This window comes from Sus scrofa, chromosome 12 (genome assembly GCF_054392235.1).
Source record: "Sus scrofa isolate SSC_HxYL_T2T_F1_AM1 chromosome 12, Sscrofa_HxYL_maternal_Yorkshire_Landrace_v2.0, whole genome shotgun sequence".
NCBI classification, from domain to species: Eukaryota; Metazoa; Chordata; class Mammalia; order Artiodactyla; family Suidae; genus Sus; species Sus scrofa.
Genome location: NC_139394.1, coordinates 24335256 through 24351787, shown reverse-complemented (window position 1 = coordinate 24351787; position 16532 = coordinate 24335256). Strand labels below are relative to the sequence as shown.

Genomic DNA, 16532 nt, shown 5'->3' with positions numbered 1-16532 from the left:
ACCTCATGGTTCCTAGTCGGATTCGTTAACCACTGTGCCACGACGAGAACTCCTCAAGAGCTGATTTTTAATTGGAATTGAGCAGCTGGACACAGTAGTCCAGCAGAAGGCAAAGGTACTCAGAAAGGGAGGCCAAGGGTCCCCGAGTTAGCTCCAGCTGCAGCCCTTCAACAGCCCGCTGGTTACTGCCCCTGATCCCCCATGGGTCCTGACTTGGTGGGACATCACCCCCAGTGACAGCCTTAGTGTGGCCTTCTTGAACCTTGACTGCCTAGCTGACTATGTCCTTGGCACTGTCTGTTGTGGTCCCACAGGGGCATCCCTCCCTTCCCGTCAACCTGATCGCTTTGCTGGCTCTAAATTCAGCAATCTATTTTCAGATGTAAAACGAGAGGCGGGGGTTAATAAGGAAATGGCCTTGGGTACTAACTAGGGTCAAGGCCGAGCTAGTCTGAGTAAATTCTTTACCACCACTGGCTTAAGGCCAGCAGCTTCCCAGTCCTCTGTGATCCATCTGGAACTGTGCCCAGTGGGGACTCTGTCCCCATTCCCAAGCCTCCTGGGCGCTGGGGAGTCAGCTCAGCCCTGAGTCCTCCCGGGAGCAGGGGGGCAGAGCTGAGCGGCCGCCCGGTGCTTGGCGGGAGGAGGGGCCGGGGAAGGGGGAGGTGAGGAGATCCGGCTAGAGGGGAGGCTCCGACGTCTCCTTCCTTCCTGGTTCCTGCAGCAGCTGCTGCCACTGCTCAGCTCTGTGAGCAGGGAGCTGGTGGCTCGGAGACGGTGACTCAGAGACGGAGCGGTGCGCGGGCCAAGGAGCACGGGCGTCCATGGACCCTGGGGTAAGGGGGCCACGCTGGCATCAGCTGACATCCTCTGAGAGGGCTTCCTCCCACCTGAAGCTGGCAGGTCTGCTCTTCCGGAGATGAGGGCGGGAATGGAGATGGAAAGCCTTACCTGGCTCTCCTCGACCCGCACCCTCTAACAGAGCCTCCCTCTCCGCCCGTAAGCAGCGAGGGGCTAGGTTCCCAAGGGGCCAGGGAAGGGGCGCAGAGATGCCCAAATGCCAGAAGAGTTTGGGAACTTTCAATGGCCGAATGCAGGAGTTTCCCCCCAGATCAGCCTCTAGCAGCATGGACCCCTCTGCCCTGACCTCTCGGCCGCCCATACCCCGCCACGTCCCTGTCCCCTCCTGGCCTCAGCTCCTCAGGTGCTTGCTAGCTTCACCAGAAGATCTGGGCTGTTTCTCCAGCCTCAGGCCAACCTCGCCCCTCCAGTCCCCTCCCCCGTCTCACACACACACACACACACACACACACACACACACACACTGGCTCATGCATTATTGATCTCCCTGTGGAGCCAGGATGGCCGGGGCTGGTGCCAAGGGCGCCTGTGGGCACTGCTGCGGGACCTGTGCGGACCTCAGCTTGTGTCTCCATCAGTCCGTCCCCTGCTCTCTCCGGGTGGGTGGCACTTCTCAGGAACCCCAAGGGCTGGGCTGGAAGAAAGGAGGCTGTGTGTGTGTATGTGTGTGTGAAGAGGGGGATCCGGACGGTGTCGGGGTCGGGGGGGGAATGATGGTTGGAAGTGGGCATCCAAGCGGGATGATGGCTGGGAGGTGGCACAGGGGAAGATGGGAGCTCAGTTTCCCCGTGCAGAAAATGGGAGCCCGGGAACTAGAGGCTGTGGAGCCAGTTGGTGGGGAGCTAGGGTCAAGCAGTTGGCAGGAAGCGGGGTGGTCTCTGTGAGGGGTGATGGCAGAGGAGTCTCCAGGCCATAGTGGTGGGGTCAGGGATCCTGGAGCACGAGGAGCTGGACTGAGATCGTGCTTGTCCAGTCTCTGAAGCCCTCTGTCCTATTTTGGAGCCTTTTCACTCTGAGGCCTCACCTCTGATCACCCCCAGGGGATCCTCCAGAGAAAGCACCAAGTGTTTGCTGGAGCCAGAGGATGTGTGCTTAAGGTGGGGTGGGGACAACTTTTCGAGGTTTTCTCTTGGTACCGGTCTGCCTGCTGGTTCACCCCTCTGAGCGGTGGCCGAAGCCCCCTGAGGTGGGGCCGGGTTCGGGGGAGGTGCGGCAGGCAAGTGGAAGATGTGCTGGCGGGCTGTCATCTCGGAGGGGGCAGAGGTAGGGAAGGTGATAGCCCCGTCTGTGCTAACAGGGACTCTCTGTGCTTCAAGGGCCCCCTCAGGACAAGGTGACATCCTTCCCCTTCCACCCTGCTCTCCGTCCTCAGCAGGGAGTGGCCACTCCCTTCTCCATGGACTTCCAGGAGCGGGACCCTCCCTCCTTGGCTGAGAGCACTCAGTCTGCAAAGCCCAGCAGTGCCCAGCAGGTCTGAGGGGGGCAGTAGCAGGCTGGGGGGTGGGGGCGGGCTAGACTGGGCCCACAGGGGAAGGGCTGGCATGGTCGCCGCCTCACGAGCCGCTCCCCAACTCTCTCCTGGACTGCAGGCCTCCGAGCTGTGGGAGGTGGTGGAGGAGGCTCGGGGCCGGCTGGGTGCAGAGGGTATCATGCCAGAGAGACAGGAAGGCCACCTGCTCAAGAAGAGGAAGTGGCCTCTGAAGGGCTGGCACAAGGTAAGCTGGGCAGGGCCAGGGGAGGAGCCAGATGCGGGCGGATGGGACGTGCGGGGCTGTGGGCAGCACCCACCGGGAGTTTGCATGTGGGGCAGAAACGGCCGTGCGGTTGCTCCCTCCCCACCCTTTCCTCTTGTCTTCCTGGTCCTGTTCCTTCTGGGCCACATCACAGAGATACTTTGTGCTGGAGGACGGGATCCTTCGCTATGCCACCACACGGCAAGATGTGAGTCAGGGCCTCAGCTGGGGGGTGTGGGAGGTGTTTGGCCTCAGAGTGCCCTGGGCAGGCAGGGGCTTCTGGAATCCTCCAGAGCAGGGTCTGAATCCCAGGCAGGCCATTTGCTGGGTGGGAGGTCTTGGGCTGTTACTTTCCTGGGCCTCAGCTCCTCATCTCTGAGGTGGGGAGAATGCGATCACACATTTGTAGAGTCTGTGTCTTGGTGAAAGCTCTCAGGACAATGATTGGCACAAAATAAGTGCCCAAGGCATAGGCGCTTTCTCATTCTTGTCCTTGTCGCATGCTCGCCAGGAACTAAAGGCCCAGACACTCAGGCTCCCTCCACAAAGGGGTTTCCTTCCTCAGCCTGAGGATTCCTGAGGATGGGAGAAGTTTTCCTCCCTCTCTGACCCCCCAGAACTCAGATTGTGACCTGGCCTAGTGGGGTGTCCTGTGCACCGCAGGACAACTGACAAGTCCCTGTGGATACTGTGACTTGGGCGTGAGGGTGAATCTGCTGCCTGACCCTCGAGCCTAGAGTGGCCTCAGGGGGATGGTGGCCCTGGTGGCCTAAAACCAGTCCCTCTTTCCCCCTCCACCCCAGATCACCAAGGGGAAGCTCCACGGCTCCATCAATGTCCGACTGTCGGTCATGTCCATCAACAAAAAGGCCCAGCGCATTGACCTTGACACTGAAGACAACATCTACCACCTCAAGGTGACATCCCTTGGAGCCAGTTGGTGGCTCGGCCCCATAGCCTGGGGCACACCGGAGAGAGGGGCAGGGGCTGAGGGTCTTGTCTGAGGTTGCCCAGAAGGAAGTTTCCACCGTATACAGTAGCTAATGGCAAATGGGCCCTGTTGGTTGTTAGGTGAACAGGCACAGAGCTGAGAGCTCAGCCCCCTGCAGAAGCTGTTCCTGCCTCCCCACAAGGGGCCTTTGCACAAGCTGTGTGCTACCGGGAGAGACCCTGCTTGCCCGAGGACCAGAGCCTTGACTTCTTGCTGCTGGAAAGCAGTCCTTCCTTTCAGGCATCCCTCCCCTTCTCCATCACTTCTACAGATCAAATCCCAGGACCTGTTCCAGAGCTGGGTGGCCCAGCTGCGTGCCCACCGCCTGGCCCAGCACCCAGACCTGCCCCGAGGCCTGCCGCCCAGCGCCACTCACCGGAAGGTAGGATGGGCCCGGGGGGCAGGGACAGGTGACCTGGGGATTCAGGATGAGACTCAAGGGGCAGGCAGTCCTTCCTGACCCTTGACTCACCCCACAGGTTCCTGGTACCCAGCTTCCAGCAGCGGGTAGTGCCTCGGCTCTGCCAGGGGTTGGACCTCGGGAGAAGGTGTCTTCCTGGTTGAGGGACAGTGATGGGCTCGACCGCTGCTCTCATGGTGAGGGGCTCTGGTGCCATGGCTCTGGGGAGGGCATCATCTGTCATGGTACCTCCGTCCCTGCTGCAGGGAGCTCCAGTCCTGGAGGAGAAAGCCTCTGCCCAGTGTGATGGGGGGAAATAACTTCTGCCCCCGTCTGATGGGGAGACAGCCTCTGCCTCTAGGCTGATCAGATCTCCTCGGGTCCTGCCCTGAGGAGCCTTGGGCTTACAGAGATTGGTGGGACTCGTGCCCTGGGCACACAGATAGACCCAAGCACAGGGCCAGGACTCATGACAAAGAAGATCCAGGATGCCAGTGGGGGGAGGGGTCCTGCGGAAGAGCACCGGGGGGGCGGGGGGTGCTCTAGAACCGGGCTCCTGGAGTTAGGGGCTGTGATGTTGGCCTGGGAGGGGGAGTTGCAAACCAAGAGTAGAGAACAAGGGTGCAGCCCCCAGGCCTGTGTGGAGGGAGGCAGCAGAGGTAAGCTCTGCTCCCCGTCCAGAGTGCAGACTGGGGTGCGGGCACTCCCGTGAGGCCAGACCAGAAAGGCTGGGAGCTGGGAAGTGCTTTGGGCTCAGGAGTGGGAGGCAGCGTCGGGATCTCCATGGCTGCCAGGTGAAGTCTTTGGAGGAGAGGGGCCGAGGGACAGATCGGGGGTGCTCGGCCAGTGTTGGGCGAGGGATTTCGTCATTCATCCTTCCCGCAGAGCTCTCTGAGTGTCAGGGGAAGCTCCAGGAACTACACAGACTCCTCCAGAGCCTAGAGTCCCTGCACCGGATCCCCTCCGCCCCTGTCATCCCCACACACCAGGTGAGGTCCAGGGGAGGGGGCAAGGGTCCCACCCAGGGCTCTCTCTCCTCTTCCCATTGTCATCTCCGTCACTCCCCTGGACAGGTCCCCAGTCCCTCTGATGTGCTGTGGTTTCCTGGAGAGCCACCATCTCCTAGTTGCCCCTCCCACCATGCCTAGACTGCCTCCGGGTTGCTTCTCTCTGCCCCTTGGAACGGCCCCTTCCTCCTGTGCCCCGGCGTCTGCCAGGGTGTCATCTTCTGCCTCCGGATACCGGTGCCTCTGTGCCCCCTCTGTGGCCATCGCTTTCTCTCCTGGCTTTGGTAGTTTTCCCCACCCTGAGACTGAAACTCCCCTGCCTCGACTTGCCAGGCCTCGGTGACGACCGAGAGACCCAAGAAGGGGAAGCGGACCAGCCGCATGTGGTGCACACAGAGCTTTGCCAAGGACGATACCATCGGGCGGGTGAGGCGGGGTGTGGACCCCGAGATGCTGGGTGGGAGGCTCTGAAGGAGGCTGTGCCTTTCAACCCACACCCCCCGCCCCCATCCCTTCACTTACAGGTTGGTCGTCTCCACGGTTCTGTTCCCAACCTGTCTCGCTACCTGGAATCCCGGGACCCCTCGGGTCCCCGCGGGCTGCCACCCCCAGACTATGCCCACTTGCAGCGCAGTTTCTGGGCCCTGGCCCAGAAGGGTGAGTGCCTCCTGGAGGGGTGGCTGGGGGCGGGCGGGGAGAGGGAGGGGAGGGGGCTCTGATGGCCGGCCCTGCCCCCCACAGTGCACAGCTCCCTCAGCAGCGTCCTGGCCGCCCTCACTGCTGAACGGGATCGACTGAGGGACCTGCACCAGGGTTCAGAGCTGTCCAGAATGGGGGTGAGGCCAAGGACAGGGTGGCTGGTGGGAGCAGAGGGCCGGAGGCTGGGGACCGCAGGCTGATGGGGTGGGGTGGGGGGCAGTGGTCGCAGATCTGGGCTGGGAAGGGGGTTTGGCAGGGACAGTCTGTGCCTGGCGGGGCCAGGTGAACCTCACCTCCCGGCACCTGTGCCCTCCCCTCCCCCCTGCAGGTCTCTGAGGCCCCAGCTGGCCCGAGGCGTCTCCACTCGCTGTCCGTCTCCTCCGACACCACTGCAGACTCCTTCAGTTCCCTCAACCCCGAGGAGGTGGGAGCCGGGGTGGGCTGCAGGGGACAGAACCTCTTCCTTCTCAGCAGGAGGGAAGGCATGGTTGTTTTTCAGACCTGAAACTCCAGGCCCTTTCACATGACATCTGGGTCATTTCTAACAGCGTGCAGAGTGCTTTGGCTTTTAAGTCGGAGTCCCTTGGGGCAGTGATTCTTACCCTCAAGTGCACAGATGAAATTGAGACTCAAAGAGCCTAATTGCGGAGCTCAGGCTCCCGGACAGCGTGTGGGTGTGGGTCTGGCTCCACGGCCTGCCGCCTCTGTGACCCTGAGCCTCAGTGTCCCAATCTGCAAAGTGGGGGTGCTAATTGCCCCTTCCTCATAGGCTGAGTGTCCAGATGGATCAGGTTGATACACACAAAGGGCTTGGAGCCGGGCTCAGAGGCAGTGCCCCAGAAGTGGTCGCAGTTATTATGGAGCCCGTGTCTCCTCACTCCCAGGCTGGGGATCATTCCACTAGGCCTTGGTACCCCACTATGCTGGCCCCCCACTCATCTTCTCCTGTTATTTATTTATTTACTTTTGTCTTTTTGTCCTTTTAGGGCCGCACCCGGTGGCATATGGAGGTTCCCGGACTAGGGGTCAAATCGGAGCTACAGCTGCCGGCCTACCCCACAGCCATGCCAGATCCAAGCCGTGTCTTCGACCTACACCACAGCTCACGGCAACACCCGATCCTTAACCCACTGAGCGAGGCCAGGGATCGAACCCGTAACCTCATGGTTCCTAGTTGGATTCGTTAACCACTGAGCCACGACAGGAACTCCCTATTTACTTTTTTTTACTTTTTTTTCTTTTTTTTTGGTTTTTTGTCGTTTTAGTGCCGCACCCTCGGCCTATGGAGGTTTTCAGGCTAGGGGTCACATCAGAGCTGTAGCTGCCAGCCTATAGCACAGCTCATGGCACCACCAGATCCTTAACCCACTGATTGAGGCCAGGGATGGAACCCACGTCCTCATGGATGCTAGTCGAGTTCGTTAACCACTGAGCCACGATGGGAACGCCATGGTTTTAGACTCAAGTCAGTAAATGTCCCCAGTCATGCTTCTCTCTCAAGGGAACTGTCGGGCCAGGGGAGCTCTGCTTGACTCCCGGCAGGGCCTCGGGCCTGACATCTGTCTTGCCCCCTCAGCAAGAAGCTCTGTACATGAAGGGGCGAGAGCTGACCCCCCAGCTGTCGCAGAGCAGCGTCCTGTCCCTCGCCGATTCCCACACGGAGTTCTTTGATGCCTGTGAGGTTCTCCTCTCTGCCAGCTCTTCTGAGAATGAGGTGAGGGGGAAGGGCAGCCAGCAGCGAGAGGGGAGGGACCCCGGGGACAGAGGGGTGGCTTCCAGGGAGACTAGAATCTATAGCCTCCCAAGCCCTTTCAGACCGGCTGGGTTCGTGGGGCCCTGTTCAGAGATCTCTGCGGGGGGCCCTTCCTCCAGTTTAATGTGCCCTGTCCCCATGGCTTCTCCTGAAACTGCTGCCTCAGCTCCACCCCGTCCTCTTTCTGTGACCCCATCTCAGCCTCAGCCCTCCCTTGACCCCTCTCCTGACACTGAATCTCAGTAAACCCCCAGCTTCCCATCCCTTTATGTTCCTCCAAGCCCCTGAGTTGTCTCCCCCGAGTCACGGGGCCAGGCCTCCCCCACTCAAGATGGCAGGACACACCACGTTGCCAGGCCTCCCACGGCAGTGTCTCAGGGCCCGGGCCCCCCACCCCAAATACCTTCTCTTGCCCTTCCCACCAGAGGGCTAGCTGGGCGGATTCTTGCCAGGCCCTGGGCACTGCCCACTGCTGGGGTAGGGGGTGGGGGGCAGCAGGTCTAGTCTCCGACCAGCCTGTCATCTGTCCCTGCCCAGGGCTCGGAGGAGGAGGAGTCATGCACCAGTGAAGTCACCACCAGCCTGTCCGAGGAGGTTCTGGACCTCAGGGGAGCTGAACCCTGTCAGAAAGGTGCCAGCCAGGCATGCGGGAAAGAGGGCTGGAGGTGGGCACAGAAACGAGGTTTGCCCAGGGCCTGGGCCCCTTGGGAAGCAGCCCCTTATGGTACCGGTGGGCTGATGGTTTTGGATGCCGACTCCAAGGGTGACCCCAGGAGGTGAGGGAGGCTAGGCTGTGAGCTGCGTTCCAGGGGTGGCTCTGGGGGTGGAGCAGGCTCAGCCTGGGGCTCACCTCCCCTCTTCTGAGAAGGTCTGCAGGGGCCTGCTTAGAGAGGCAGAAAGACCCACTTTGCTACTTTTTAGCTGGGTGGCGTTGGACGTGTCATTTCACTTCTGGGAGCCTGTTGCCTTATCTGTGACAGGGGCTGAGTAATCTACATCCTGACAGTGGTTTCTGTGTTTACGAAAGGGAGCAGAAGCTAAGGGTGGGGACTCAGGAAGGGCTTCTGGGGTGCAGGGTTCCTGTTTCCAGCAGTGGGAACTGTCCTTTTTTTTTTTTTTTTTTTTTGTCTTTTTGCCTTTTCTAGGGCCACTCCTATGGCAAATGGAGGTTCCCAGGCTAGGGGTCTAATTGGAGCTGTAGCCACCGGCCTATGCCATAGCCTCAGCAACATGGGATCCCAGCTGTGTCTGCGACCTACACCACAGCTCATGGCAACGCTGGATCCTTAACCTGCTGAGCAAGGCCAGGGATTGAACCCATAACCTCATGGTTCCTAGTCAGATTCGTTAACCACTGTGCCATGGTGGGACCTCCCTTTGGTTCTCATCCCTGGGAGCTCATCAAGAATATGCCCAAGGAGTTCCTGTCATGGCTCAGCGGGTTATGAACCTGACTAGTATCCATGAGGATGTGGGGTTCAATCCCTGGCCTCGCTCAGTGGGTTAAGGATCCGGCGTTGCTGTGAGCTGTGGGGTAGCTCGCTGACGCAACGCAGCTCGGATCCCACATTGCTGTGGCTGTGGTGTAGGCTGGCAGCTGTAGCGCCGATTTGATCCCTAGCCTGGGAAGTTCCATATGCTAAGGGTGCAGCCCTAAAAAAACCCAAAAAAGAAAAAGAAGGAAAAAAAAGAATTGCCCACCCCCCCCAGCCACCTGCCCCATAATGCGTGGAGCCTGGGGCCTAAGAGTGAGGATACGTAGAAGCATCTCAGGAGCTTAGGAGGGGCCTAGATGTCTCGTCCAGGGGAGAGTGACAGGTGTCGGCCCTGGGGGTTGTGTTCCAGGGGGAGCTGCAGGGCCACCCAGGCGCCGATGCCTGCCGGCAGCCAGCGGCCCCGGGGCTGACGTGAGCTTGTGGAACATCCTACGCAACAACATTGGCAAAGACCTGTCGAAGGTGTCGATGCCCGTGCAGCTCAATGAGCCGCTCAACACCCTGCAGCGGCTCTGCGAGGAGCTGGAGTACAGCAGCCTCCTGGACCAGGCCAGCCGCACCGCGGACCCCTGCGAGCGCATGGTACGCCTGCCCCTGGCCACACCCGGGCTGCCTCTTCCTCCTGCCAGAATACCCTGATGGGCTCTCCCTGGCTGGTGAAGGCCCACCCAGACCTTGAAGGCAGTGGGATGGCGTCTCTGATCCCCCGGCACCCCGTCCCCCCGGCAGGTGTACATCGCAGCTTTTGCCGTCTCCGCCTACTCGTCCACCTACCACCGGGCGGGCTGCAAGCCCTTCAACCCTGTGCTGGGGGAGACCTACGAGTGCGAGCGGCCTGACCGCGGCTTCCGCTTCATCAGTGAGCAGGTGTGGGCCCGGGGAGCCACGTGGCCACGGCCGGGGAGCACTGGGGCTTCAAGGGGCCAGGGCCTGGGAGAGCGCATTTGGCAATCAGGGAGGGAGCTCCCGCTGAGGGTAGGAGCCGGACTTGAAATAAGCAGTTGCTGTGCAGTGTTCTGGTGCCTAGGTTGTTCAGCTCTAGTGGATGATCTCAAGCTGAGGCTTTTTTTTTTTTTTTTTTTTTGGTTTTTTTGCCTTTTCTAGGGCCGCTCCCGCAGCATATGGAGGTTCCCAGGCTAGGGGTCTAGTTGGAGCTGTAGCTGATAGCCTACACCAGAGCCACAGCAATGCAGGATCCAAGCCGTCTCTGCAACCTACACCACAGCTCACGGCAACACCAGATCCTTAACCCACTGAGCGAGGCCAGGGATTGAACCTGCAACCTCATGGCTCCTAGTCGGATTCGTTAACCACTGAGCCACGACGGGAACTCCTCAAGCTGAGGCTTGAAGGGCGAATTGGGGTTGGCCAGGTGTAAGTACAGGGGCTGGGGGCTGGGATGTTCCAGGCAGTGTAAAGGAAGAGTGGAGCATATTGGGGAGGAGGTAGAGACAGGGCTGGAGGACAAGGCAGGGCCAAGCCCTGAGGAGCCCTATAGGGGAAGGTAGGGAGGAGTTGGTTGGTTGGTTGGTTGTTAAATCCTGAAAACCATGGGGAGTCATGGGAGGGTTTTAAGCAATAGAATGACATGCTTAGAAGTGCACTTTAGGGAGTTCCCACTGTGGCTCAGCGGGTTACGACCCTGACTAGTATCCCGAGGATGCAGGTTCCATCCCAGTGGGTTAAGGATCTGGTGTTGCCCTGAGCTGTGGTGTAGGTCGCAGATGCTGCTCGGACCCTGAGTTGCTGTGGCTGGCACCTGCAGCTCTGTGACATAGGCTGGCACTGGCAGCTCTGATTCAGCTCCTAGCCTGGAAACGTCCATGTGCCACAAGATAAAAAAAAAAAAAGACTTGCACTTTATAAAGAACACTCAGGCAGTGATGGGCTCCCGGGGGACTGGAAGGAGGTGAGGAGGGCAGGTTGTGGGATCCCTGAGTTCAAGGTTCCAGGTGGAGTGTGGTTCCAATGAGGACAGGGCCGAGTTTTTCCAAGGGGGCGTTGTGGAGACGGCAGGGTGATGATGAGCTTCGGAGGAGAAGGTGGTTGGGAAGGAGGGTCCTCACGGAGGGCTGGTTTTCAGTGGCGCACAGTGGAGGCCCCGCCTGTCATTGCTAGAGGACTTTCTAGACTTGGGCAGTGTCTTGTTTCTGTTTTTGTTTTTGGCTTTTTAAGGCCACACCTGTGGCATATGGAGGTTCCCAGGCTAGGGGTCTAATCAGAGCTGTAGCTGCTGGCCTATGTCAGAGCCACAGCAACACCAGATCCCAGCTGCGTCTATGATCTCCACCGCAGCTCACGGCAACACCAGATCCTTAACCTACTGAGCGAGGCCAGGGATCGAACCTGTGTCCTCATGGATGCTAGTCAGATTCATTAACCACTGAGCCACAACAGGAACTCCACTGGGCAGGGTCTTTGGAAGGCACTGGTCACCAGGTCAGCAAGCAGGCCCTGGAGGGAAATGAGTGAGAAGGGAGAGCACAGGGGCCTCGAGGGCAAGGAGAGGATGATGGAATTTGGGTGGAGGCCATGGGTGCCTGGGACAGGAGACCTGGAACTCAGTGGTCCTCTGGTTCCCAGGGGAATTGGGGGTGCAGGTGAGGGACACTGGGGGCCTGGGATCAGGAGCAGACCCCACAGTCCTCAGGAACGGCCTCCAGAGACATGTCCTTCCTCATCCAGGTCTCCCACCACCCCCCCATCTCGGCGTGCCATGCGGAATCTGAGAACTTCATCTTCTGGCAAGGTGGGGGCTAGGGCTGGGGGAGGGGGGGCCACGCGGGGAGGGGCAGTGAGGGAGGGGCTGGACCCCTCTCTGGCCTTATCGCTGCTGTCCCTCTCCCTCCCCCAACCCACCTCCAGATATGAAGTGGAAGAACAAGTTCTGGGGCAAATCCCTGGAGATTGTGCCTGTGGGGACGGTCAATGTGAGCCTGCCCCGGTGAGTGTTCCTCAGGCAGCCAGGCCCCGCCTACAGGCCGCCCTCCAGGCTGGGATGGTGGGGTGGGGGGGGAGGTGGGGTGGGGGTGGAGGTGGGGGGGAGGTGGGGAGGTGGGGGGGAGGTGGGGGGGGACCGGAGGAGGGGGCCTGGTCTGAAGCCACTTGGGGTGGGGCGGTGTCTCTACATTTTCTACCCATGTTTACAGCAGTTGTCAATAGAGGAAGGTGAAAAATCATAGAGCTGGAAAAGCTTTTTATAGAGGCCATCTGACCAAGGCGCTTTCCTACTCTCTGACCATGACTCACCAAAAGGAATGCATTTGAGACTTTAGGCACAGTAACCCCACCATCACCCCCCCACACCCCCCCCAGAAACCTCAAGTGATTTCAGGTGTGGTCACAAACCACATTTGAAACACCCTCATCTGGAGTTCCTGTCGTGTCTCAGTGGAGATGAATCTGACTAGCATTCATGAGGACGCAGGTTTGATCCCTGGCCTCCCTCAGTGAGTTAAGGGTCCAGCGTTGCGGTGAGCTATGGTGTAGGTCACAGACATGGCTTGGATCCTGAGTTGCTATGGCTCTGGTGTAGGCTGGCAGCTACAGCTCTGATTTGACCCCCAGCCTTCGAACCCCCATATGCTGTGGGTGCGGCCCTAAAAAGACAACAAACAAACAAACAAAAAAGCACCCTCATCTAGCTTATGTTACAAGGGGAACTGCAGCCAGAGGCCAGCGTCGGGGTGAGGGACACCCTTGCCTTTGAGGTCAGAAGTCCTAGGTGGGAATCTTGGCTCTGATCTTTAAAAGTTAATTCAGGGAGTTCCCGTCGTGGTGCAGTGGTTAACGAATCCGACTAGGAACCATGAGTTTGCGGGTTCGGTCCCTGCCCTTGCTCAGTGGGTTAACGATCTGGAGTTGCCGTGAGCTGTGGTGTAGGTTGCAGATGCGGCTTGGATCCTGTGTTGCTGTGGCTCTGGCATAGGCCGGTGGCTGCAGCTCCGATTAGACCCCTAGCCTGGGAACCTCCATATGCCACGGAAGCGGCCCAAAGAAATAGCAAAAAAAAAAAAAAAAAAAAAAAAGTTAATTCAAGCAGCAAAAAGACTTGACACCTCAGAGCCTTGAGTCTGCCCGTCTATAAAATAGGAGTAATATGGAGTTCCCATCATGGCTCAGCAAAAACGAATCTGACTAGTATCCACAAGGACGCAGGTTCGATCCCTGGCCTTGCTCAGTGGGTTAAGGATCTGGTGTTGCCACGATCTGTGGTGTGGGTCACAGATGCAGCTCAGATCTATCTAGCGTTGCTGTGGCTGTGGTGTAGGCCAGTGGCCACAGCTCCTACTCAACCCCGAGCCTGAGAACCTCCATATGCCATGGTGCAGCCCTAAAGAGACAACAACAGCAAAATAAGAGTAGTAATTCCTGATGGAAGTGACGAACAAACAGGATGATGAGTTACCAGACCTGCCATCCAAGGGCAGGGAGTCCGTCTATATTTTTACCCTATGACTCAGGCACTTAGAGTTTTCTCAACAAATGGAGGCTTGTTAGTTGAATATTTTCTGTGAAGGCTCCTCTGCTTTAGAAATAATGTCATCCTTCTGGCGTTGCCGTGAGCGGTGGTGTAGGTCGCAGACACGGCTCAGATCCGGAGTTGCTGTGGCTGTGGTGTAGGCCGGCGGCTACAGCTCCGATTCGACCCCTCGCCTGGGAACCTCCATGTGCCACAGGTGTGGCTCTAAAACGCAGGAAAAAACCCAAAAGAAATGCTGTCATCCTTCAGGGAAGGACCCTGAGCTGGAGCCGGGACCCCAGGGTTCCTTCCGCAGGCCCATGTGACTTCTGATGGGACCGGTACCCCCCAGCCCCCGCTGCAGGGTGGCACGCGGGCCCCACCTTGCTCTGTCTCTCTCAGGTTTGGGGACCACTTTGAGTGGAACAAGGTAACGTCCTGCATTCACAACATCCTGAGCGGCCAGCGCTGGATCGAGCACTACGGGGAGGTGCTTATCCGGAACACGCAGGACAGCTCCTGCCACTGCAAGATCACCTTCTGCAAGGTGGGCAGCCACCCTGCCCCCGCCCTTCGGCCCCCGGGGCAGGGGAAGGGACACTCCTCTAAGCCCCCTGCCCCACCCCCACCCCAGGCCAAGTACTGGAGCTCCAACGTCCATGAGGTGCAGGGGGCCGTGTTCAGCCGGAGCGGCCGCGTCCTCCACCGACTCTTCGGGAAGTGGCACGAGGGCCTGTACCGGGGACCCCCACCGGGTGGTCAGTGCATCTGGAAACCCAGTACGTGGGGAGCTCGGGGCGGGCGGGGCGAGGGTGAGGGCCGCTGTGCACAGTCCGCCTGCCCCAGCCCCCTGCCTTCCCCCCCAGACTCAATGCCCCCAAACCATGAGCGAAACTTCGGCTTCACTCAGTTTGCCTTGGAGCTGAATGAGCTGACGGCAGAGCTGAAGCGATCCCTGCCTTCCACGGACACGCGGCTCCGGCCAGACCAGAGGTCAGTGCCCGGCCGGTGCCACCCTGAAACCAGCGGGCTCCTCCCTCCCTGCGTGGGTTTCCACACAGACCTGGGATGGTGTCTTTCCTTCCTCGGAGGAAGGAAGTTGCCTCAGGGGGAGGGGGCCTGCGTGGGGACAGAAGGGGTCAGGGACAGAGGCCCTGGATTTGGGGGCCCCCCTGAGGGCGGGCAGGGAGGGCGGGCAGGTCCGCTGACTGCAGTCTGCATGCTCAGGTACCTGGAGGAGGGGAACATACAGGCCGCCGAGGCCCAGAAGAGAAGGATCGAGCAGCTTCAGAGAGACAGACGCAAAGTGATGGAAGAGAACAACATTGTCCACCAGGCTCGCTTCTTCAGGTGCCTCTGTCCCCCCATTCCACCCCCCACCCCCGGCACCCCGCCATCCAGGTCTCTCTGCAACCCAAGCTCCCCTCCTCCTCCCCGCTAGCCCTTTCCTGCTTTGCGTGGGGCCAGCAGGGGGAGGCAGCCTCTCGGACCCCAGCCTCCGCCCTGGATGTTGACCTCTCTCCTTCCACGGCCCCCCTTCCCCCAGGCGGCAGACAGACAGCAGCGGGAAGGAGTGGTGGGTGACTAACAACACATACTGGCGGCTGCGGGCCGAGCCGGGCTACGGGAACCTGGATGGCGCTGTGCTCTGGTAGCCCAGGCCCCGGGGGGCAGGAGGCCCCAGCTCCTCCCTCCTGCCTCCACATCCCTACGGACACACGGGCAAGGCCAGGGTCTCCCACTCACTGCCCTGGAGACCAAAGGGGCAGCCCTGGCTCTGGCCCTCTCCCCTCTGCCGGCCGGAGGGAGCTGCCTCTCAGCCCATCGCCCACCCCTTGGTGGGGGTGGGAAGCAGGATTCGTGCTTCCCCAGTCTCGTTGCCCCTGACAACTGGCATGGAAGACCCTCCTTGCTCTGTCATCCCCCTTCCTGCCCTGCTGGGGGTCTTGGGGGAGACTCCAGCCTCTCCAGGATGTGTTCCCCATTCCAGTGCCTTCCTAGGACACGGGGGACCCCTCGATGCTCCCCAGGTTTCCTATGCCCGGGACTCTGGCCCCAGCTGTGAGGTTGGCTGAGTGAAGGAGAGGGCACGGCCTTTTCTCCCAGCCCCACCCCTCCCATGCCCCATCTCCTGCATCTTCTCCCCATGCCCTGGCCCAGGGGGGTGCTCCCTTCGCTTGGCCCCAGCAATTTCTCCCATCCTCCCATCCTCTTCTCTCAAACTACAAAAGGCCTGCAGCTTCCAGCTCCTTCGTCCCTGGTCCTCAAGTGGTTTCCTTCGGCGGCTCAGCAGATCCCCCAGAGCAGACGAGGCATCTCCGAGAGGCAGGGAGCAGACTGGGCAGGAAGGGCACCTGGCCTCTGACCTCCCAGGAGTGAGTGTGCATGCGTGAGAGTGTCCATTTGTGTGTGTGTAGAGGAGTGTGTGCATGGGTGTGCCTGTGTCCTGCTTGCAGGCGAGCAGGATCCCTCATGAGGCCCGGATGTCCCCCACCAGGTGTCCACCACTGTCACTGCTCCTTTTCACGGTCTGCCTCTGATGCAGGTGAATTGCTAGGACATTCCAAGCGCCAATAAAGACAGTCCCAAACTTTGGCCTGTGACCTTTTGTTTTATTTTTATTTTTGTCTTTTTAGGGCCGCACCTGCAGCACATGGAGGCTCCCAGGCTAGGGGTCACGTCGGAGCTGCAGCCACCACCCTACACCACAGTCATAGCCACGAGGGATCCAAGCTGCCTCTGTGACCTACACCACAGCTCAGGGCCACACCAGATCCTTAACTCACTGAGCAAGGCCAGGGATCGAATCCCTGTCCTCATGGACACCAGTCTGGTTCGTTAACCACTGAACCACAATGGGAATTCCTATTTGACTTTTTTTATAATGATTTTTTTTTTTTTTCCCATTATGGTTGGTTTACAGTGTTCTGTCAGTTTTCTGTTGTACAACAAAGTGACCCAATCACCCACATATATACATTCTTTTTCTCACATTATCCTCCGTCATATTCCATCACAAGGGACTAGATATAGTTCCCTGTGCTATACGACAGGAGTGACGATTTATTTAAAAATATGTGCTCAGTGAAGGCCCACAGCCCCACTCACCTGGGCTAAAGGCCCAATGTCA

General features: G+C 59.4%; 1 protein-coding gene across 4 annotated transcripts; it reads left to right on the top strand.

Moving 5' to 3' along the window:
- Window positions 1-732: 732 nt before the first annotated feature.
- OSBPL7 (oxysterol binding protein like 7) lies at window positions 733-15997 on the top strand. Of its 4 annotated transcripts, none has more exons than XR_014820408.1 (23): window positions 733-836; window positions 2178-2332; window positions 2451-2576; window positions 2749-2802; window positions 3398-3511; window positions 3857-3967; window positions 4065-4182; window positions 4871-4974; window positions 5326-5418; window positions 5517-5649; window positions 5734-5828; window positions 6020-6115; window positions 7268-7405; window positions 7982-8075; window positions 9290-9522; window positions 9670-9807; window positions 11626-11689; window positions 11806-11884; window positions 13805-13949; window positions 14037-14181; window positions 14313-14395; window positions 14630-14752; window positions 14949-15997. XR_014820408.1 is itself a non-coding variant. In XM_084983075.1 (23 exons), exons 2-23 carry the CDS (start codon window positions 2258-2260, stop codon window positions 15055-15057), a joined length of 2514 nt encoding a protein of 837 aa, XP_084839201.1. In that variant the 5' UTR covers window positions 733-836; window positions 2178-2257; the 3' UTR covers window positions 15058-15997. The 4 variants fall into 4 exon arrangements, 1 of the variants encoding a protein (XP_084839201.1); XR_014820410.1 differs by having other exon boundaries at window positions 7982-8109; XR_014820409.1 differs by having other exon boundaries at window positions 7982-8109; window positions 14269-14395.
- The last annotated feature ends 535 nt before the right edge of the window (window positions 15998-16532 follow it).

Coding starts and splice junctions, on each gene's coding strand:
- OSBPL7 (XM_084983075.1), top strand. CDS start 2,258: ATGGACTTCCAGGAGCGGGACCCTCCCTCCTTGGCTGAGAGCACTCAG. Junction 11,885..13,804: donor GTCAATGTGAGCCTGCCCCG/GTGAGTGTTCCT, acceptor TGTCTCTCTCAG/GTTTGGGGACCACTTTGAGT. Junction 14,182..14,268: donor TCAGTGCATCTGGAAACCCA/GTACGTGGGGAG, acceptor CTTCCCCCCCAG/ACTCAATGCCCCCAAACCAT.